The sequence below is a fragment of the Triturus cristatus genome, chromosome 6 (genome assembly GCF_964204655.1).
Source record: "Triturus cristatus chromosome 6, aTriCri1.1, whole genome shotgun sequence".
Lineage (NCBI taxonomy): Eukaryota > Metazoa > Chordata > Amphibia > Caudata > Salamandridae > Triturus > Triturus cristatus.
In genome coordinates this window covers 1540771239-1540794920 of record NC_140589.1, presented here as the reverse complement: position 1 = coordinate 1540794920, position 23682 = coordinate 1540771239, and the positions used below count along the sequence as shown (strand labels likewise).

Below are 23682 nucleotides of genomic sequence, written 5' to 3'. Positions count from 1 at the left end.
AATAAAGCGACAGATCCCGTGTGATGTGTGCTCAGTGAGAAGAGGCAGGTTTGCTTAGTTCAAGTGCTGTTCCAGTCCCTGCAGTGACAACTGGCAGTGCGCTTTCATCATCCTTATCAAATCTTTGCAAAGGTCAAAGAGACGTAAACTGGAAGCCCCCCAGTGGGGTTATCGGCTGTCTGAGCTCCCCATCTTCTGGTCCAAATCCAGGGAGGCCGCCAGTTCTGGGCTCCCTTGCGCGGGAGGTTAAAGTGTGGCGTAAATAAAACAAATGTCAAGGAGGCCACACAATGGAAGAGATATCGAAGGGGAGACCAAAGCTTTGCGGGGGCTGGTGAAATCCCCGTCATCAATCAGCACGGTGACATCAACTTTGTTGTCCAACCTTTCAAAGCATCAGCGAAAAATGTTCTAGCAGTGAGTAAACCATGCACCCAACCTAAGCACAGAGGTCACCAAGGAAAGGCAAGTACTTTTCCAACAAAATCAGACTTGGACAGAAATGTAAGAAAAAACCATGCAAGTAAAATGAACAGTGTTAGAAATAAGTGGTGAAAATACTTCTCTGATCGTAAGTGACCAGCATTCAGTTTCAAAGACTTACATCTGCTGAAATATGGGACATTGCATATATAGGCGACCTGCAACAGCTAATGTCCCCAAAACAGAAAACGTAATCGTTGCCATCCACAGAATTCAAAAGGAAAGACATATTGAAGAATGCCATGTTCAAGGAAATTGGGCATTAGCAATAATGAGTGTCCTTCCCGTGGTTATCAAACCCCTATATTCGTACGCCACAGAATTCCGCGCCTCAATTATTGCCAGCCTAACCTCGTCCGTTGATGCCCTGATGACTCGTCTCATATGAAAAGAAGATCTTAATGCAACAGCATGTGGGACCTTTCTTGGAAGGTGTATGGTATGTTCATTTTACTTGGGAACTGAGAGTCATTTAGGAGGAAGAGAAAGACTTTATCATCCCTCTGTTTGAGTTACTATGTTTGTCCAGGTGCTAACCGTGCAGCAAGTGGGATGAAAGCCAAATAAATACACTTCTACATGAACAGAGCCTGAACGTACCCTTAATTACAGTGCACACACACATATATATATATGGTTGAGATAGAGTCCATAGTAGGCATTACTTTCCCGGACTTCCCATAAGGAACCTTTAGAAAGCTCTAAGGAGCTCAATAAATTACACAGAAAAACAGCACAGGTCTTTTTACCATGTGTTTTTCAAGTCATTGATCACACATGTTCATAGTAAACATTCCAGAGGTGTACATGGGTTTTTTATGCCCAAGGCCACTAAACCATGTACTGTTGAACAAATCATCAGTGTTTTTTTTTATTTAGGTGGATTCAGGGTTGCTAGTTCTTTTTGGTGTAGGAGTCTGAAACTGGAGTCTCCATACTGTAGCCAAATCATTACTTTATAATTGAGCAATTCCAAATGGCAATAACTTACCAAGTCCAAAGAGTTTTGTGGCATTGAAGCTTTCGGTTCCTGCCAGCAGGCTCACTTCTGTAGCAGCAGTTCTAAAGGTGTCTTCAATCCCTATGATACAAATTGTAAAGCATATTGAGATTATAATAAAGGAGAACAAGAAACTGATGACGACATAGAAAATCAATAGAAAAAAATATGTTTCCGAAAGTTTTCTTCCACTGTCCTGTTTCATATTCAACTCAGTGATGGCAATGAGGGAAGTGGCGGAACCTACCTTGCCTTTTTTTTGTTGTCCTACATTTTTCCTCTAGTGAATCTGACAATCTGTGAATACACTGCAAATGCTTTACATTATTTGCTTAACTGTTTGCTGTAAAACTCCATACTGATTGTGGGACATTTTGTGACTACTGTACTAAAATTGGTGCGCGAGTCTCTCAATAGATCTGTGAGTCGGTGCGAGAGTATGAGTTGTTCTGTGAGTGGGTGCATGAGTGCTGAGAGGGTTCTGCTTGTGCTATTTTTCTGCTCACTTCGGACCTTTATTATTCCTTTTTCTGCTCGTTGCTGACCTTTATTTTTCCTCTTTCTGCACATTTCGGACATTTATTTTGCCTCTTTCTGCTCGTGTCTGATATCTATTTTGCCTCTTTCTGCTCATTTATGACATTTTGCCTTTTCTGCTAGTTTCTGACCTTTATCTTGCCTCTTTGTGCTCTTTGATGACCTTTATTCTGCCTCTTGCTGCTTGTTTCTGACCTCTAGTCTGCCTCTTCCTGCTCATTTCTCACCCATAGTTTGCCTCTTTCTGCTCATTGCTGACCAATTGTCTTTCTGCATGTTTCTGACATTTATTTTGCTTCTTTCTGCTAGTTTCTGACCTTTATTCTGCCTCTTTCTGCTCATTTCTTACCTTTATCTTGCCTTTCTGCTAGTTTCTGACCTTTATTCTGCCTCTTTCTGCTAATTTCTGACCTTTTTTCTGCCTCTTGCTGCTTGTTTCTGACCTTTATTCTGTCTCTTGCTGCTCATTTCTTACCTTTTTTCTGCCTCTTGCTGCTCATTTCTGTCCTTTTTTCTGCCTCTTGATGCTCATTTCTGACCTTTATTCTGCCTCTTGATGCTTGCTTCTTTCCCCCAGGACTGCAGGGGAAGCCTCAAGGCCCCTGCGGTCCCAGCCGGCTCCCCACCGCCTGCTGGAGCCTGGCATTGCTGCTGCACAGAGGGAGCCGCTGTAAAGGCAGCTTCCTCCATGCAGGAGCAATAATTTCATCTCTTTCCCTACCCGCAAGTCTGGGGCAGGGAAAGAGATGAAACCTCCACTTTCAGCGGCAGGGAGCACTTTGACTGCTCCCGCCCTCTGGAACCGGACTGTTTGCTTGGCGGGTGCTCACAGCCTAAAGCAAACAGCTATGTCCTGGGGTGGGCACCCCGGGACATAGCAAGAGTTCGCCAATGGGGGGGGAAGGGGTCTGGGGGGTTGCAATTCCAAGTGCCATATCTATGGTTTTTATCTGCGCAGGCTGGCACCAGGGAGGTGGTGGTCCCTGGGGCCGTATATGGCCCAAGGGGGGGGGCACACAGCCCCCTCCTAGTTTTAATTATATCATAGGCCCCAGGAAGATGGTGGTCCTCGGGGCTCAAAAGAGCCCATGATGGGAGTCCGCGTGGCCCCCCTCTATTATATTATAAAATCCCCAGGGAGATGCTTAAAAGAGTCTCGGGGAGGGGGTGTGCTCCCCTCTCCTTTTTTCAATCCTGTATGCCCCTGGGACCTGGCCCACCCCGGGGCTAAACAGTAGAGAAGAGCGGCAGCCCAAACTTCTTTTTAAATTTTTTATTTTCAGTGGAAGCAGTGGATCCAGCATGACTCTTGCTGCAATTGTTTTTTAAAAAAATGCTTTTTTGCCCCAAGGGGACCTAGGGGAACTTCAGGACCAGAGCTAGGGGGTCAGTGTTCCTACCGTGAACCCTTTTCTTTTAAAAAATGTTTTTTCAAGGACTTGGCTGAAGCCAAGTCTCAAGATGACTGCCAACATTTCCTGGTTGAAGTGTTGGCAGCCAATCAGATTTCAGCACAGGGACTGTCAGATCCTTGGAGGGTTCACGTCACTTTATATCCAAATTTGGTTTTCCCTTTATATTTCAAAAACTACTAGATGGATTTACACCAATTACCAAAAAGGATGCTTTCTGGACCAACAGCTACCTTTCTGCCAAATTGTGGTGTAATTCTGTTCAGCGGGACGGGCTGTCGCTGTGTCAAAAATCCCTATGGAAAATTGCATGGGGAAAATGCGTTTTGCGACCCCCCCCCCTTTTTCTCAGCCTCCGCTTGATGGAGCACCCCAAAACTTTCAAGTTGTAAATTGATGTATGGATTAGTGACTCCATGATTGGCTGGTTTGGTTTACTTGTCAGACCCTAGTACAGTGCACTGAGTGTGCCCAGGGCTGTAAACCAAATGCTGCTGGTGGGCTTGCATCACTGGTTGTGCCACCCACAGAAGCAGCCTGTAAAAGTGTGTCTCAGGTCAGCCATTGCAGAGCCTGTGTGCAGTCTGGTACTGCCATGTTGACTGGCCAAGTGCACCCACTTGGCAGTCCTTAAATCGTCCCCTTTCTTCATATCAGACACCCCTATGGTAAGCCCAAGGGCAGGGTGCATTGTAAGTATAAGGTAGGACATGCCCTGGTGTGTGTGGCATGTCCTAATAGTGAATTACAGCCATTTTAGTTTTTTTCACTATTGCAAGGCTACCTGTTCCCCATAGGCCAGAATGGGCAGTTTGATTATTACATCTTATAATCCTAACTGACTCAGGGAACTAGGTAGAAATTCGAGTTTAGTATGCCTGAACTCAGAATGATAAAATACATCTTTTAGTGAAGTTGGTTTTAACATTCTGTTTTTGAAAATACCACATTTAGAAAGTAGGTATTTTCTTGCCTAACTATCCAAGCCTGCCTCTGCTAGGTTGTGTATTCCTTGTCTGGAGTTTGACTGACAGGGGCTGGGGGATACCAGGAGACCGGGTGATTCCAGGAGACCGGGTGATTCCAGGAGACCGGGTGAGTCAGCACAGGGCTGAATAGAGAGATCTGCATGTAGATGGGTAGGAGGAGTTGCACCTGGGGCTGTGCCTTCCCTCCGCAATGCTGGCTCCACCTCCTGTGGTGCGTCTGATGTCCCTGGCGTACACTGTGAAAGGAAAGAAGGAGTCTTGTCAACAGAGTGCTCCAGGACTGACCAGAACCTCTCTGCCATCAGAGAAAAAAGAGAAAATGAGTATAAAAAGGGGGACCCAGACCCCAGAACTTTAGATCATTTTTGGGAAACAAGAAGAACCTTTGCTGAGGAGAGGAACCAGAGAAACCGAGGAAGAGACTATCCCTAGCTGAGTGCTGTTCGGGGATTGGCCTGCAGTGGTTGCCTGACTCCCAAAGAAAGGAGAAAGGACTTTGTGCTACTTTCAAAATCAACTTGTAAAGAAACTCCAAGGGCTTGAAATAGAGCTAGCCTCCTGCTGAAGTCTCAGGGGGCTTGAGATAGAGCTTGCCGCCTGCTGAAGTCTCAGGGACAACAGTCTTCACCCACCAGCTCCCCAATAGATCATTTGAAGTGCCTGCTGTGGTTTTGGGACTTCTGCGGGACTGTGTGTTGCAAGGAGCTGGAAGCGTGACTCACGAAGAAGAAGCGTGTCGCTGCCGCTGTCGTCGCATCACTGGAGAATGGTGTCGCCGCTGCCACTTCACCTCACAGAAGCACCTCGCATCGCCGGAGAAGAGTGTCGCCATCGCATCAGACGCTGTCGCATCATCGGAGAAGCGTGTCGCCGCCGCCACATCACTGAAGAAGGGTGTCGCCGCTGCAGCTGTTGCATCGCGTCTCGCATCACCAAAGAAGAGTGTTGCATCAGACGCCATCGCATCACCGGAGAAGCATGTCGCAGGGCCTGTCGCGGCTCAGAAGAATCGTTGAGTCGCCACACGGCCACCGGGCATGCACGCATCGTGTAGCATCAAGAAGAAGACGCCATTTTTGTTTCATTGCACCGGATCTTCATCGCATCACAGCACTGCTGGTCGCATCGCCACGGAAGCGCAGTAAGAAACAGACACATCACCTCCCCACGCCGAGAAGAACCAACGCATCCCCTACGCATCAGTAGGGACCCGAGGCATCACCGTTCTTGCGTGTAAGGAACAGACGCATCACCTTCCCTGCAACACTTTCGTTGTATAGCGTTACGCATCCAAAGGTACATTGAACTTAAAGTGTCGCATTTACCATCTTAAGAGAACCATTTTTAAAGTACAGTATAGTGGATTTTTATCATTTGTGATCTTGTGATAAGTCTATATAAAGAATACTTATTTTTGATATAAAACCTCTGTAGTGTTGACACTGGGTTACTGTATATGTTCACAAATGCTTTACACACTGCCCATGAGAGAAGTCTGTCTGCTCGTGCCAAGCTACCAAGGGGGTGAGCAGGGGTTATTTTAGGAGTGTACGCCCTTACCCTGACTAGAAGCAAGGGTCCCTATTTGGTCAAAGGTACCTACCTCTGCCAACTAGAGACCCCCAGTTCTAAAAATAGATATCCAGAAAAAGAAACTCATTCTGGAAACTTGAGCCCATGGGGGTGGCGCGTTTGCCGGCGGAGATAGACCGGCATGCAAATCCCAAACAAAGTCTAAATAGTAACGCGCTCTCAGGAACAAAACTCAGCAAACTCCAATTAGTAGCAAGGGGGTTTATTAAACTTCATAAACCCTCTGTGATGCGTTTCGACCCAAGATGGTCTTGATCACACCATCTTGGGTCGAAACGCGTCACGGAGGGTTTATGAAGTTTAATAAATCCCCTTGCTACTAATTGGAGTCTGCCGAGTTTTGTTCCTGAGAGCGCATTACTATTTAGACTTTGTTTGGGATATATGTATATACGTATGTGTATATATATATTATGTTATGTTATGTTATGTTATGTTAAATAATTTATAAAGCGCAACGGTTACCCTAGGGTGTCCTGGCGCTGTTACCAACAACTTAAGAAGCCACGTTTACCAACGAGCGGAGTGAAGCACGAGCATTTAGAGGGTAAATAACCATGTTTTTAATGCCCTTCTAAAGGACAGCAGATCTGACAGGTTTCTGAGTTGTGCCGGAAGGGCATTCCAGGCTTTTGCTGCCCCTACTACAAATCTTCTGCCTCCCCAAGATTGTTTTTTTACCTTGGGGATAGAGGCAAGTTTCGCTCCCCGAGACCGGAGGTCTCTAGATGGTATATACCATTTTAGGTGTTCTTGCAAATAGACAGGTCCGGTCGCATGGAGAGCCTTAAAAGCAGTGCATAATGTTTTAAAGAGAATCCTTTTCCTGACTGGAAGCCAGTGCAGTTTCTGAATTTCCTTCGATATGGGTGCAAATTTAGGGATCCCGGACAATAATCTGGCTGCTGCATTTTGCAGCCTCTGCAATTTCTTCAGACAACGCTCCTGGATGTTAAGATAGAGACTATTACAATAGTCTAATTTGGACATCACCAAGGCAGAGACCACTGTTTTCTGGCCATCTGTAGGCAAGAAAGGCAAGATTTTTCTCACGGTCCGCAGAACGAAGGATGTCGATGAAGAGACTGAATTGATTTGGGCCCCCAAGTTCAGCTTGTCATCCACCATTACTCCCAGGTTTTTTACTTTTGGAGCTGGGGCTGGGAAATTTCCCATACTGACCGGCCACCATTTAGAATTCCAAAAGGTTGGAGAATTTCCAAACACCATGCCCTCAGTTTTGTCAGAATTCAGCTTCAGGCAGTTTTCCGCCATCCAGAGACTCACTGCCATCATGCAGTCATGGAATCTGATTGCCAAGCTGTCCTCCTGGCCTTGCTGCACGGATACCACAATTTGCGTATCATCAGCATAGGATGTTAAGTGAAAACCCAGGGTCTTAATAATGGGGGCCAATGATGACACATGGATATTATACAGGGTCGGGCTCAAGGATGAGCCCTGTGGAACTCCGCAGGGTAGGACAAATGGATTAGAGCAAAACTCACCCATGGAAACTACCTGAGATCTCTCAATGAGAAAAGATTTAATGAGGCTCCAGGCCTTGCCCTGAATCCCGCATGCCCAGAGCCGGTCCAACAAACGCTGATGGTGGACCGTGTCGAAGGCCGCAGAGAGATCTAATAAGATCAGGGCTGCCCTTCCTCCAGAATCTACCGCTCTTCTAATTTCATCCGTGGTTTTCAGAAGTGCCGATTCTGTGCTGTGGCCGCTTCTGAAACCATATTGTGTGTCATCTAGTGTCTGAGATTTAAGAAGAAAGGCGGCCAGTTGAGTGTTTAGGGCTTTTTCCACCATTTTGGCTGGTAGTGGGAGCCTAGATATGGGGCGAAAATTAGCGGGTTCCAGGGCATCTAGGTTAGGATTTTGAGCAGGGGTAGAATAGAGGCCTTTTTCCAGGGCCTGGGAAAACATCCGGTCTCGATCATTGTGTTAAAAACTAGAGTCAGGGCTTTACTTAGAGGTTCAGCAATTGCCTTTGCAATGGACACCGGACAGGGGTCGTAAGGTGATCCGGATCTTGCTGTGTCCAGTAAAGTGCGAACTAGTTCCAGAGGAAGAGGCTCAAATTTCTCAAGGACTACATTTGGGCCAAGATGAACTTTCCGCCCCCCCCCATCACTTCCCTCAGATGGGGAACCATTCAAGGCCGAAAAAATCACATCCACTTTGTTCAAAAAGAAGGATGCGATCCCTTCACAGAGTTCAAAGCTCGGTTGCAGTTGGACCGGACGAGGGTGTGACAGGTCTAAAACTGTTTTAAAAAGGGTTTTCGCTGAGTCTTTCGCCAGCTCAATTTTATTAATAAAAAACTTTTATTTAGTCGCAAATAGCAAGTGTTTGTAGTTTGCTAACCCTTTCCTATATGCCCCTCTGTCGGCTTCCTTGTATTCTTTCCTCCAGACTCGCTCTAATCGTTTACAGGTAAGTTTACCTTGTTTCAGTTCTTCTGAGAACCATGGAGCTGATGGGGTAAGTCTCTTAGGTCTAATGATCCTAGATGGAGCCAGTTTGTTGCAGGCAGCATTAACCCAACTTGTATAGGATATTGCCCCTTCCTCTGCTTCTAGATTTGCAGGAGTCAGGGTGGCCGAGAGGAGATCTTGAAGCTCCCCTGTATTCAATCTGTTCCAGGGACGGACCTCAATCTGCTTCTTTCCCTTAGACTCACCTAAAGTGTGTCCCTGACTGGTCAGGTCAAACAGGATGGCCGAATGATCTGTCCAGATCAAAGGCCTGACTTCTGAGACCTGCAGACCCCGGTGGTTAGAAAAAACACCGTCCAGCGTCTGGCCAGCCAAATGAGTGGGAGCCATAACTCGTTGTGTGAGTTCCACGCTATTCATAATATCTAAAAGAATGGCAGTCTCAGGGTTTGCGGGCATTTCCAGATAATAGTTAAAGTCTCCCAAGATTGTATAGAAACTCTGACCGATACAATCCTCCAGTAGGTGACCAATAGCTGCCTCAAAAATCTGCTTATTCCTCGGGGGTCTATAAAGTAAGATGCCTTTAAAAGTGTGGTGGCTTGACAAGTAAAACTTAAAGGCCAGTGCTTCACACCCTTCATTGGCTATAGGGTGAAAGCTTGCCTTAAAAGAGCTTGGGTAAATTATAGCCAGCCCTCCCCCTTTTTTGCCTTCGCCCCGGTTTAGTACGTAGCACACATAACCTGGCGGTGTTGCTTTCAACAGATCCGGGCCTGAGGCCTCATCAGACCAGGACTCTGTTATGAATGTTACTTGGATGTTATCATCCTCAATAAAATGAGCGCATTCCGTGCTATGTTTAGTCAGGGACCTAGCATTTAACAGTGCACACTTACATGCCGGGGCTTGTGCCTTTAAGTGACAACGTTCCAAGACTTTATCCTTGTAGGGTGCTAAACATAGCAGTGTAGGTAATCTAGATTTGCACATGATACAACTTCCTGATTGTGGAGGCAACTCTGCATTAAATGCCCACTCCCTGCACTTAGGATTTCTCCCTCTACCTCTTATGCTCAATAGTTCTCTCTGTGAGTAGACAATCCGGACCAGTTTGCAAGCAACAGAAGATACAGGGGATGTGGCACTGGGCACGGGACAGGCGCGGACGGGCGCAGATGGGCTTGCATTTGGCGCGCCTTTGGCGCGCCGGCGGCACGCCCGCTGCGCGCATCCGCTGCGCGTTCGCGCCATCGCTATAAATATAGCGCGTGGGAGCCAGACGCTAGACTGCTCCCCACGCTACACCCAAGATGGCGGCCGCGCCGAAACTGGCTGTTTGCAGGTAACCCTCGTGTTAATAAAATGCTGTTTTAGGCTAAAAACCGATTAAAACGATAATTCAGCCCACAAGCAGCCTGATAACCCCGTTTTCTAATGGCCCCAGAATAAAATGATTAAAATGATTAAAAATGCACAAGTATTAGTTCAGTTGTAAAAACACTAATAAATTAGCAATAAAAATAGCAGTAAGTCTCACTGGCAATGTAGCGCTCTCTCTTCGCCTCCAACTCCCGGCTCAAGCCTCAGGAATGGTATATATAGAGAGAGAGATAATTTGATTTTAAAATAAAAAACAAACGTTAGAGAGTAGTTGCAGTTAGGAAGTGTGATAATATCTTACTACTCATCAAGGGCTAAAAGGAGGTTACAAATCCTTGGGCCCAGATTTACTAACCCTATGTACCAGGTTTGCGGTACTTTTGTAACGTAAACCCAGGGCAAAGTGTTGTGATAGTATTTACTTATTTACTTTTTGCCAAAATTTAGGATTTGTATTGAAAAATTGGACAAAGTAACGCCAAGTAGAGCTATGTGCATATACTTTGCATCATGGGGTCACTCCAGGGATGGTACATGGGTATTCCTCTGCAACCACCCATGGGTTTTGACACAAATTCCTATCTACTAATATTAGTAAGCAGGGATTGGCACCAAAAACATATGCCTCCAGGTGGCAGGCATAATTGTGGAGCAAGATTTAAAACTCTCCTCATTTTTCCCAACTTTGCTTGAGTGCTGCACTGTTTAGCATGATGGTGCTAGGGTGTGTGCTTAGGCACTTGGCTGTCTTAACTCGTTCCGTGCACTACCTTCGAGGTGCTGCGCACGACCGTTGGCCGACGCAGCCCCGCCCACCCTTTAGAACGCCCACACCATGGCGGACACGGGTTAAGAGAACCTTTGTCGAGAGAGAGGAAAACATTGCCATATTTAACATATGTGGTGCTGTTCAACTTTGGTAGCTGCAATGCGTTGCATGAAAAGTTAGTAAAAGTGCCTTTTGGTGTGGGTTTTTGGGATGTATGCAGATATAGAGCCCAGAGTCCTATTATGTATATAGTGGGGTTCTGGTTTCTACAGATTTCCTATCCCTGAGTCTCGGTAGACATTATTAACGCATTGCCATGCATTCAAAGCCATTTCAGTGCTAAGAAATACTGCAACATTACTTTTGAGCCTCTCATGCTCATAGTAAAGCATATATTTTAAAGTCTACTCTTGCCTTTCTCTTACTCGCAGAGTTAATATTCTTGAATTGAAGGAATTTGAACTGAAGGAATTTGAACTTCGGTCTATACAAGTTTACTCCTATCAATACGTGTTTCAGTGGTTAATGATCTATATATTGAAATGCGCAATAAGCAGAATACATTATAGTGTTATGTTAGGGTTCTCTTACAGACCATTCAACCCAGAGCCTGCCAAGCACTTGGAAATAACAGCCTTTTAAAAACCAAAGAAAGCATATTTTGAAAAGAAAACATTTGGAGAACCAAATAAGTGCTGGTAAAAGAACTCCACATAAATATTTTAAGGCAATGTCAATCACTCCTTCCAAAAGAGTTCCAAAAGGAGTCAATATTTACTAGCAGAAGTGACGCATAATATAGATGTGCTTGGGAAAAAAAGTAAGAACTATTGCACACAGGGATATTCTGTATGTGAGTGAAGTAGCCCAGGATTAAAATACAATCTACTCCTCCTTGGTGAGCATTACGGTGCCCAAGTGGTCACAGTCACAAAATAAGTCTTTCGAATTCTATTTTTATTAAAAGGCCGGAGTTCCATGCACTGAGCCCATGTTTGGTTTCTGCAGCCATCATTTTGTCTCCCTTGGATACGAGTCTAATGTAAGTGATCACCCATATACCTTTCTTCTACCCTTCACACTTTCCAATCTTTTCACTGATACCACAGTGTACCGAAAGCACTGTGCATAGGCAGACCTATGCATACAGAGTACTTAACTTAAACAAGTGTTGACAGCTCTACAGGAGGGACTGTTGAGTTGCCGGCTATGCCACTGAGAAAGAAGGTGCCTGCGGAGGTTTATTTTTATCCGACTGAAGCAGAGAATCAAAGTCCGCATTCATTCCACTGAACTATTACTCATCGTCCAAAATGAATGGCACAATATAGCACCACAACCACAAAAAGAACCCCAGTGCCTTTTCAAGGGTCTAAAGTGCCCTATAAATGTAATTGCTGAACAATACACATGTTCATGTGGGAGGCCCTGGGAGGGAAGTGCTGCAGCACAGTTAGCTTTATGCACAACTCAGCTTTTGACTAACATGTACTTTGAGTCATGTTGATTCAGCATCTGTATATCGTCCATCTTCTCAAGAAGCTGTGTATGGTTTAGTGGGGGAGACAGCGGACGGGCAGTAACCATCGTAATGTATTCCAAAATCAGCACCGGACCAGCCCTGAAGGCTTTGTTGAAGCTGGCCGACCCGGCATTCACCAGACATAGCTGCCAAGTTGGCTTACTTGGAACAATTTCATGTTTGCAGAACATGCTTCTGTGTGATGTTTCCAGGACTATCTGTGAGGCTTGAGTGACAGTATTGTGAGCAAAGCAATTCTCTGAATCTTATGGTCAATCTAAGGAAATCTCCCTTTTGTGTAATAAAACAACCTAGAAATCAGTCACAATTCACCAAATGTGTCTATGCAAGGTATATAACCAACAGTAGCGGCTGCTACCAGACCTGGGGTGTGGGTGGGGGAGGGATGTGGGTAGTGACGAAAAAGATAAAAAAAAACACTTACCTAATGGTCGGCCACCGCCTCTCTTCCTATTTTCCATAGGAAATCCGCAACATTCTATTTGGAATAACTTTGGCACCTGTTGACAAATCTTCGCGAAATTTTCAAAACGTTTGGCCAGCTCCGGTCTACTCCTATCCTGAAAGTCTCGGAATAATTCGTGTAGCGGGGGCTGAGAAAAAAGGGGGGTCCCAAAACGTGTTTTCCCCCTGCAATTTCCCATAGGACCTTTAGCCGCAGCTACAGCCCGAACTGCTGAACGGAATTACACCAAATTTGGCAAAGAGGTAGTCCTCAGTTCAGAATCGTGCCTTTTGCTTAAATGGTGTAAATCCGTTCAGTAGTTCCTGAGAAAATGACATTTAAAAGTACATATATATCTATGGCCTCGGAGGATCCATAGGGAGGATGCGCGCCCTGTGGCGCATTTTAAGTTGGAAAATTAATTCCTCCTCAATTCCGAGGGTCCCTAGGGGCCAACTAGCCAACTAGTCCACCAGGTACCTCAAGTAAGCTCCGTGGCGCTTACTGGAGGTACCTGGTGGGCTAGTTGGGCCCCAGGATCCCCCAGTATTCCAAGGGAATTCGTTCCCCATCTGCAAACGCGCCAGGGGGCGTTTGCAGAGTGCGGCAAGAAGGGGGCGTGGCCTCCGGCGCGATGCCAGTCTTTTCTTTTTTTTTTTTTTTTTAAGAAGGGTAGCCCCCCTTTTTCTAATTTTTTGGCCCTGGGGACCCCATTCCCCAGGGCCTGCCCCCTAATTAATTGTTTTTAATGGATAATTCGGGAAGGAGCCGCGTGGCCCCCCTCCTTAAGCCATTTATGGCCCCGGGGACCCCATCCCCCGGGGCCGGCCTTTTTTTATTTTATTTTATTATATTTTGGGGAGAGGGGCGTGTGGCCCCCCTCCCGGGCCACTTGTAGCCCCGGGGACCCCATCCCCCGGGATGGTTAGGATGGTGATTTCCATGGTGGACATTTTTAAACTTAACACTGTCACATTGGTTGCACCTCATACGTACCAGTTTAACACCCTAACATTGCAATAAGCAACAGAAAGGTGACCAGTCAACCTTTGCAAAGGGCCTTCTTTTTTAGTAATTTTTGAGCCGTTTGAGCTAGGAATTTGATATACTCAGGGCAGGGGCATACGCTCAACAGAGTTATACAAGAAACAGTCTCCATCCCAACAGAATCATTGTAAAATATAGATTTTTTAAGAGTAATGGGTAGACTTGTGCCATTTGTGCAACACGGGCAAGGTGGTGGGCAATAGGAGAAAGATTGTTGGCTGTTATCCTCAGCAATGAGCCACTTCAAAGACAGTAGGATATTTACACCAGACCGCAATGTGACTGGCTGAACAAGTCACTACACACCATAGTCCAAGATTAATAAATGCAAAGTACGCAACTACTTGGCATGTCTGCAAAAAAACATTGCAGGGAAAGTTGGGCTGCAAAGGATGTAGGTGCTGCATTAACAACTGTCCTGAGATAAAAACGACTCCCAGAAGAGGTGAACACGCCCAGATGATCCCCAGACAGACCAGTGAGTCTGAAGGGCAAGCCCCAGTGTGTGCCATTCTTCTGACAACCACCACATTCACAGCACACTCCCAACCCCACCTGTCTGTGCTTAGAGGTAGTTTATCTTCCTCAGGCGGTGGTTAGTGTGGAGGTGGTCCAATATGATGGCCTATGGATGTGATAAGTCCATATCTTCCGAGCACCTGAGTCAGCACTCCTTGTCCTGACAGCAGGTTAAGGCTGGTACATAGCGGATGTATGATGCTACATCGCAAGCGTTAAGATCGCATACCTTTACATCGGCGTCTTTACATCGCATGCACATTCACAACGCACGCTTTCACCACGCAAACCATTACTTCGCTTACGCATCCAAATGCATGCAAAATACATTCACAATGCACACAAACACCCTGCATGCTTTAAAGTCGCTATTTGTTTCCCGAATACCCCCCTACATAACACACACTACCCTAAAGGCTAAAAAAGTACCCTACAGTTCCCTAAACCCTAAGACAGTACGCCTAACACTGCCCTACATAACGCACACTACCCTCAAGCCTAAAAAAGTAGCCTACACTTCCCTAAACCTTAAGCCCTAAACCCTAATACACTACGCCTAACACACTGCCCTACAGTACGACCTCCAGACACTGCCCTAAACACTACACTGTAAGCACAAGCTCCAGACACTGCCCTAAAACACTACACTGTAAGCACAATCTCCAGACACTGCCCTAAACCCTAAGCAGGACACTCTAAGAATAATCCCCCTTACCTCTTTCTCCTCGCGTTGTCCCGGCACTCCTCCGCCTCTGACCCGGTGCTCGTCCGTGCAGCCCGCCTCGCGTCCATTACACCACATACGATTTAAAAGCGTATGCGTTTTAAATGAGCATGCGATGTAATGGTATGCGGGGTAGTGGTCCGCGTCGTAACGTTGCTTGCGTTGTAACGCTTGCGACGTAAATGCATGCGACTTAACGCATGCATTATAATGGATGTTTACCATACAGAGCTGATGGATAGCAGCATCTGTGCTGAGGTGAAGATGATATCCTAAACTTCCTGTACATAATATGCTATCGGCTGCAACATCTTAGTGCATTGGGATCTCAGGAGAGGGCGTTCTGAGACTCATCTAGAGCCAGGTCAACAACATCGGTTAGGGCAGGCATGCAGGAATCCTACAAGCTTAGACATTCACTGGCAGACCTTTAGGTGACACCACCACAGACATGCACAGTGACCTGTAGATCTTGAGTTGGGCTCCTGGGAGGCTCTAAAGGTGGCTCACATAGACTGTCATTGACAGCAAAACAACATGATGGTGGCTGTAGAAATCAATAAGAATATGTGATTATGGAAAACAAGGAGTTCCCACTCCCAGTCCCAACGAAAACGTGTTGAAAATGTTGAGTTGGACAGTCCAGGCTTGAAATAAATAATCCTTTGCAGATAACTCAGGGCCGCAGCATTTCAAGAGCCGCGATTTTGTTTATGTGCTCCCAAGACGGAGAAAGGGTCTCGAAAAACATAATAGCGTCAGCAGCAGACCCTCCAAAAGAAGCTGTCTACATCGATTGGAGATTCAATCATTATCAATTGGGAGATAAAGTGAATTGGCGATTTTGTGTTCCCCTTGGAACCTGCCTCTTGTATTATCCTAAGTACCGAAAGCTCGTCTTCTTGCGGTGTACAGGTAGATTGTTTCACAGTTAGAATGGGTTCGTTTCTGTGCCACTGCGAGCTCTCTACAGTGATATGGATAACTCGTGGCCAACTCAAAATGTGGTTTTATAATCTTGATCGGAAAACCGCATTTTAAGTAGGACTTGTTTATTCATATAACTGTAGTAAAGTTGAGTGGCCCAGATGCGCAGAGAGACTGGTAGGGTGTCTTTGTTTGGTCCCTGGAAGCACACCAAAGTCACACCGCATATGCTTGCTAGTGCTCAGCAGCCACTGTCTGCTACGCTACTCAGTGACTGAGCTATGGAGTGATGCATAAGGCCGACTACATTGCCAGTTGCCACTGCAAAATGTAAACCTGGGCAAACATCCCGTGGACCGACACAAAATGTCAGAGACACTTCAAACAAGCACTGGGCGAAGGGAGCTTACCCAAAACCCCACTCTATATATTTTTTGTGTTAATTATATGAATAGGCAACAGATGAAACTAAACTTAAATATCATTTTCTGAACGTACCTGGACAGTTTGGCATGTCACATGTCCTGGACTCCGTGGCTGTGCAAGCGTATCCGCAGGATCTTGTACGCTTCTGGGTGCCGCTTCCACAGGACACACTGCACATGGACCACTGGCTCCAGTCTCCCTCGCCATCCATATAATCTGTGCCCAAGAAAGGGAATGAGAGAAAGGAAGTACAATGTTATGGACCAGAAATGGAAAAAAAAAATCCTCAACTTAAATCCTAAATCTATTCTAGTTTTTTGGTATTTAGACACGTTTCTTGAAATTATGCATGCGTTTGTAGAAAAATAAAACATTTGTAGCTATAATCTGGTATTAACATAGAAGAGGAAAATATCTAAAATGCTGAGAAAAAATGTCTCATCGATCAACACTGCACCACAGGCCACATATTTTGCCAGACCATTAAACAAACACCTGCTGGTGCATCTCACTGCTTGCAATTAACTTGTTTGCCAGATAATTTTAATAGACTTAAGGCATGTGGATTTTTCTCACAGCGATTTGTAATTACGAAAGCATTTTTTAAAGTACTGTAGCTGTAATAGAACTACGAGAGTGGTGTCAGTTACTTCTTTTTTAAGCACCCTGTTTTTCATATGTTGCCACTAGTAGTAAAAACTTTATTTTGTCCATAAAAGTACAGGTATAAAACGCCAAAATGCACAGCTTAGTGGCAGTAAACCATCTTCCCGCGTTACATTATCTGGCACCACAAATTGCATATATAGGAATGCATGACAAAACAAATCCAAAGGAAACTCGAATAGGTACATAATGAAATAGCACCATATGGCTATAAAGTACGTAGTGACAAACTCGTAGTGCAACGAAATGCACGCTGGAGGAAAAGGAGAGGCATAGTGTCTAGAGAAGTAAGGAGCAGTGCAGACGAGGTAAGACAAATACAAATATTTGTTGCAGTATGGCATTTTCGGGCAGCGCCTGAGGTATGCCAACTTAGGAGATGGCGTAACTTTCTTTCGACAATAAGCGCCATGAGAGTTTTAGGCAAACAGTATAATTAAAAAGTACACCTAGAAATAACACTATATTCTCGAGACAGTTGTTAAAATTCCATTAAAAACATAGATATCATTGCAAGCAATCATGAAATCTAGACATTGACTTTCGTTGTATGAGGCACTGAGAAGTGACCATCACTTTAGCTGGTAGAGTGTTGCGACTGGCAGAGGCACGCCAAGTGCAGGCGCAAGGAGAAAAGCCAAAGACAAAGAAAACAAGGCACCTCTCAGCGTAAAAATATACATGGAGAAGTATCCCACAGCTTTACTTCTGGGTTTATATGGCATTCCTCAGTGTAATCCACATCCTGCCTAGGAATTTTGCAATAGCACAAGAATATAGGGGGCTAGGGTCAGATCTCAGTATTCTAAATGCCACATCATGTTGACGAGTGCCCAGATGCATGCATACTGGCTTAGTCCAAGCGAGAGTGGGCGTAATCTTGCATGCAAATAAGACATGTGCCACGGTATTGTTAGTGGTTTTGCAGCCAGGGCAATCTAAATTTGTAGGTAACGGTGAGTGCATTTGGCAGTGATTGTATTAAGTGGCAGAGATCCGACCCTGAACTGGATATACAGTTTCCTATCCATGGGGACTGTAACGGTGTCCGGATAGTGCTCATATGCGTTAGCGCCTTTGAAGTCTATAAACTCAGTTGTCAGTGCCCCTCTTGTGGCATTTTACTCGTCATTGTGAGCTACCCAGTCCCAATAGCTCCTCTTCAATTGTATTTTAGATAGAGTAAGATCTGAGAAACATGAGTTCCAAGCCTCCTGGAAGCCCAGGGCAGATAACGACATTTTAATGTTGACTAACCAGGCTATTTTTTTCGATTTATCCAGCCAGATTAATTCCTTAAACGCTTCAGCGTAAGAAGCTAGTTCACACATAGAAAGAGGAAAAAAACAAGGAGAAATAAAGGTGTTTCTCCTCAGTGTGCCACTATTTCGCCTCCCCTGGGAGGCGTTAGAATCAGACGCACTCCCAGGTTTACCAAACCTAGTCAAACTGGGAATGCATCAGTATCCATGGAGGTTGCATGGGAACACTCACAGCAACACCTATGGAATGCCCCTTTCACGCAGAGGAAGGACGTGAAAGCTGGTCATATTTACAAGGCCATGAAAAGCCATACAGGGTGGCTTTGCGTAGCTTTGTAAATATGGGCCACCGGAGCGTCAAAAAGTGAGGCTCTGATTGCTCAAGGAGCTTGTAAATATGCCCCAGAGTTTCCTTGCTGGCATGAGAGAGTGAGAGAGAGAGAGAGAGAGAGTGAGAGAGAGAGAGAGACTTTTAGGGTCTAAGAAGCAGCTAAAGAATGACATCACAACATGTAAAAAATCAACAACAAAAAAACAGGGCAAAACAGACCAAATATGTTCAACATAAACATTTACTGTAGCAAGAAATGTCGACTACATAGACCATACTCTATAAAGTCATAGTAGAGGTTTAATGGTCGACCAATAGCAACATCAAGGGAGGGAGCCATATTATATATCATAAGAAATGCAATAAAACGATGGTATCAAAAACTTCACTCAGATGTTATTTACCAAAGAAAGGTTTAAGAAACTTCTTTCTGAAGGTTAGTGAAAGTTGAGGACTGGATGAGAAGAATTAGAGTTTTTAAATTCAGCTGGAGGACCCTTCAAAACAAAGCATCGTTGTCAGCCTCCTGTAGCCACACACATTTAAAATGTATATTCTAGCAGGTAAGCAGCTTGCTTACCTCTAACATTTCAAGAATGCAAGTAGCAGACATATCCATTCCATTGCACCTCTCCGACAGGTTTCAGAAGTTGCATTCTGCATTCACATCTATTGATTACTTTAGCAAATGGTTGACGTTTGGAAGGGTCTAAAACGACCATAAGGCGTCTGAAAAGAGCGCCAGGAAGGATCTCTCTATAAACTGCTGTTGGACAATGGCTGCCTGTTTTCCTGCCAAGCAACTGGAGCAGCTCTTGCATAAGAGAGAAACATAGCACCTCCACTCTTCAACCAAAGAGCTTAAAACCTGCAATGCTGAGTGTTTTAACAGAGCATGAAAAGAACAAGCATTCATGCTGGAAGAATGTGATCAATGAATGAATTTCTATGTGCAACGTAAACCTCCTGGAACAACCCAATACGCACCTCCAACCAATTCCACAGCATTGTTTTAGGGATAAAGTTTGACATTCCTCCGATGCCCAAAGCCACTTACATACAAGAATAAGTTATCACAAGTACTACAGGCAACGGATGCCGAATTAAAATTGCTTAAACTCACGCAGATGACAGGTTTTGTTGTTAAAAAACTAGATTTCTCCGGTTAAAGATTTAGAAATATTCAGTGAAGATTGTAGGGCGAAGTTCCCATTGGGCTTACATCGAGTGGAGGGAAAATATTAATTACTTTTCAATTATTAGCAGCCAGGGTGCCAGGAGTTAGAAATTGGGGATCAATAAAATATTTCATCACACCCATAAGCATCATATTATTTATTATTATTATCATCATTGGTAATAATAATATTAATAATGATAATAAAACACACCTACTACTACTTTAATAATAATGACAACAACAGCAAAAACAACAATTCGCAACAAGTAGGTAAAGCCTTAAAACTAAACGTAGCTAAACATGGAACAAGCTAGGAGCTGATGCTTGGGTTTTGCTACATGAGGGAGACAATATTCAGGATTATGGACAAGTAAATGACAAACAGAAGATAAGGGTGTATTACCTAAATGCGCTAGCAACTTCCAGGTAATTATGTCTTGTGCACTAAACAGTCATGGCAACCATTTTGAAAAATGGTAGAGTACGGAAATAGGAGGGGCAACAAAAGTACAAAATCAAGATGGCTGCTTCCAAGTTCCTGAATTTGTTTCGCTACTGTAAAGCAATATTGCGGTCACGTTCCTGTTTAACTTAGTAACGCCTCTACTGACCAAAATGCAAAAAGGATGGTTTGATGCTTTAAAATCATGAGCCCGTTTAACCCTCTTTCACTGAGCCACGCACATTTTTCTTCTTATTATAAATGTGGTGCTGGGCTGTAATGCTTTTAATTACTGCTAGAAATTTTTGCTTGCACCGCCCTCCTGAAGCCAAATTTGAACATATCCTAAATATCTGAAGACTGACCTCGTGCTCGGAGAAAACGTTCTCATTACAGAAATAATTGTACCCTGAAATAATCAAGAGAAATGAAGAGAAGTCGAACCAAGATTAGTAAAGAACTGGAGAAGAAGATTTCATTTATTGAAGACCCATTTTAAGATTATTTCAAATCCCGCTTGAAGGCTTTTGGTTGAGTCACTTGAGGTGCTGTTCAAAATGGGATTAATTAAAACTCACGGACGTGCATTGTCGGCCATTCAGTTATATGCATTCTGGATTTCATTATGTCAAATGTAGCCCCAGATCCGTCTGTGGCTAGTCCTATGTCATGGACTTCACGTTTGGCCGGAATCTGTCACAGTTTTCTAAAACTGTACGCAAGTAACATACTAATATATATTATGTCAATTAGAATGCGGACACTAAAATCTTCCAACAATGTCGTCATGATCAGCTGAGGTTGACATATGATGCAATGCACTGCTCTTTACCAAGCAAGGGGCTGCCCCAAGAAGTACCGAAGGGTCTGGGGGAAATGGCTGGGCAACATACCATAAAAGTGCTGTTCAGAAGAGGGGGGACGGGAGGGGGGGAATTTCGGGGGGGGCGGGGCTGCGGGGCGTTTTCATGCTGTGTTGCTGTATGGTGGTGGTTCGAAGGGCTCAAAAGTTTTTCATGTTGTACAAACCAAAAACAATAAAAACTTGTTTATCAAAAAAATGATGCAATGCACTGCACTCTCGCTTTAAGACCTTTTGTGTTTAAATGAGCACACAACTGTACCTACCCATAAAGATGTCAAACATTGATATATAATCTTCTTTGAGCCCAGTAGCCTCTAAAAGAGGGGGAGGCAGTCTTTTTCTTAGGATAAAAAGTACAAAAAAGTGTTTTTTGTGTTTTACACAACACACTCATTCCATGCTACTATGCTATTCAGTAAATAAACGCTTGACATATTTAGTTATTCATAATGAGGACTACTCTTTCAGAGTGTTCTTAAACTATATTGCCTCTAGGCATTGATAAAGGGTCTTACAACCCATCTTTCCAGAGTAATGATGCCCATAGAGCGGCAGAGTGGTAGAGTAGTACCCGCTTTGCATAAAGCATGCGGATGTTAATGTGATCGCAGGGATACTAGATACCAGGAACGATTAAGATATTGATGGGTTAACGAGGTTTCAGAAGCATCTTTCTTAAAATCAAGAACCTTGGATGAAAAGCTAAGCATGGTGCATCACGTTGAAGAATTCAGTTACTTCTATCACTCGCAGACTTTATATATATTAAATAAGGCAAGAAATTCCTGTAAATGATCCGATTAGACCAATCATTTTGAAAGCCCATATTTCAGCTTTTCATATTTTACACATGCCCTAGAAACAAAGCCTGCTACAACCTTAGTTTTCAACCTTTGCTTTCTAAAATATGCTTCTAACTAAATGTGGATGTGCTCACCATCATCGCCCCTTCCTCCCCCGCCTCCTCGCATCCACTCAGAACCAAGACATCATATTGTTCTATTTTTCTTCAAATTGCCTTCCCATTAGTTGAGAATGGTTTGGAAACTCTGGTTTGTATTCTTGTGCAGATTAGTTTTTAAGAGCTGACTTTCTCAGTTGAAATAAAGCCACATGTTCAAAATGCTGTTTTATTTGGCGCCGTTTTCCCGATTCATCATTTTCATTTCCCCCCAAACCAGTTTAATGATCCCAAGATGGCCGTGAGAAGTCTGGAATGTGAACTCACCGTACTCTGGCGGCTCCCTGGCCTCAAAGGCGCGGTGGCTGGGTGCGCGTCGATCCCACCCACTGAGAGGGTTCAGGAAGTTGCTATCTGCGGTGGTGCCGTCATACTTGTAGTCCTGCTCTGCGCTACTCAAGCGGGTTAGAGTGGACGACCTCTGCCACCAGGTCCTCCAGTCGGGTGATGGGATCGGCCAGCTGGGTTTCCTCTGCTCCTGCAGATCCTTCTCTGGTTCACTGTCATGGCTGTCGACAACTTCAATGGTAACCTGAGGAGCGGAAAGCACGCTGGAGGATGAGCAGTGCAAAAAAAGCCTACCTTCTCCGCACAAGCGTCTGCAGCCCCTACAACAGCCTGAAACCCACAGTCTAAAAAACTGGATCGCTCTGAGAACTAAACCTGGAAACTTCGAGGGGATGCTAGGCAGCCCCTGGAAATGTTTGCACTAAAGAAGCAAGAACCCTCGAAAATTCTAAATAAAGGAATAAACTCGAATCGAAAGTATTGCCAGTCATTAGCATTGTGCATTACTATGATTATCAGAATGACTAGACCGGGATCACCAGCGCTTGCAGGGTAGGAGTTTGCAAGAGAAGATTTGCCAGCTCCTTGCACCGCAGGTGCGTCACTTTTAAGATGGGAAAAGTGAGGTGCCGGCGACGCTAGGGGCTTGTAAATAAGCCCCCTCGAGTTTTGTGATTCCTGACTGGCATTACTAAACGTCCAATAAAGAGACACAAAAAGGGACAAATGTGCAAAGCAAACGATTCAATGACAATAGTGAATGGAAGTGAATAAGAATAGGTTTGTAGAGTGATTCGGGAAGGATGTGGTCATCGGTGACGTATTTGTACGTTTGATAAGCCAACTGAAAACAGGGGTGTCTGTGTGCAGATATTATGTCAAAGAGATAGCAAAGAGGTGGTGAACATTTTTATTGCCCTTTGCTCAGTACAACAAATTGGGGTCTGGTTAAACGTTTTTTCTGTGCTGAAGCTTAACTCAGAATCAGCTGCTGTCCGTGCAGGTAACAGTGGTGGGGCCGGGTAAGGGGTGATTTTGAGGGACGATGCAGAGGGATTTTTTTTTTTTTTAATTTTCCCTCTGCATCGTCCCTCGAAATCCCACCTTACCCGGCCCTATCGCTGTTAACTGCACAGTCCGCGGCTGCTCAGAATGTATACAGGCACTTCCACTGCTCAGAACTCGCACGCTGGGTAACGTTGATTGATTACCATTTGAAGTCGTGGCTGATAATTTAGAAAGTGCAGTTGTCTAATACTGGGTATCCACAAAAAAAAAAAAAAAATATATATATATATATATATATATATATATATATATATATATATATATATATACACACACACACACATCTAACTAATTTGACGATTTATTGCATCTTTCACAGTGGTTTCAGAACCCATATTGCACATTGAAAGGAAAATCAGCAATCAAAACGATTTG

The 23682-nt window shown here is 44.5% G+C and overlaps 1 protein-coding gene across 1 annotated transcript in view; it reads right to left on the bottom strand.

Annotated features, from left to right (window-relative positions):
• Positions 1-23682, bottom strand: part of ISM1 (isthmin 1) — a 193511-nt gene that overhangs the window by 22103 nt on the left and 147726 nt on the right. Inside the window, exons 3-5 of the mRNA XM_085612696.1 lie at positions 22219-22483; positions 16317-16460; positions 1475-1564 (exon numbers count right to left, since the gene is read on the bottom strand). Of these exons, the coding sequence (XP_085468822.1) occupies positions 1475-1564; positions 16317-16460; positions 22219-22483 (499 nt within the window). The remainder of the gene's footprint in view (positions 1-1474; positions 1565-16316; positions 16461-22218; positions 22484-23682) is intronic.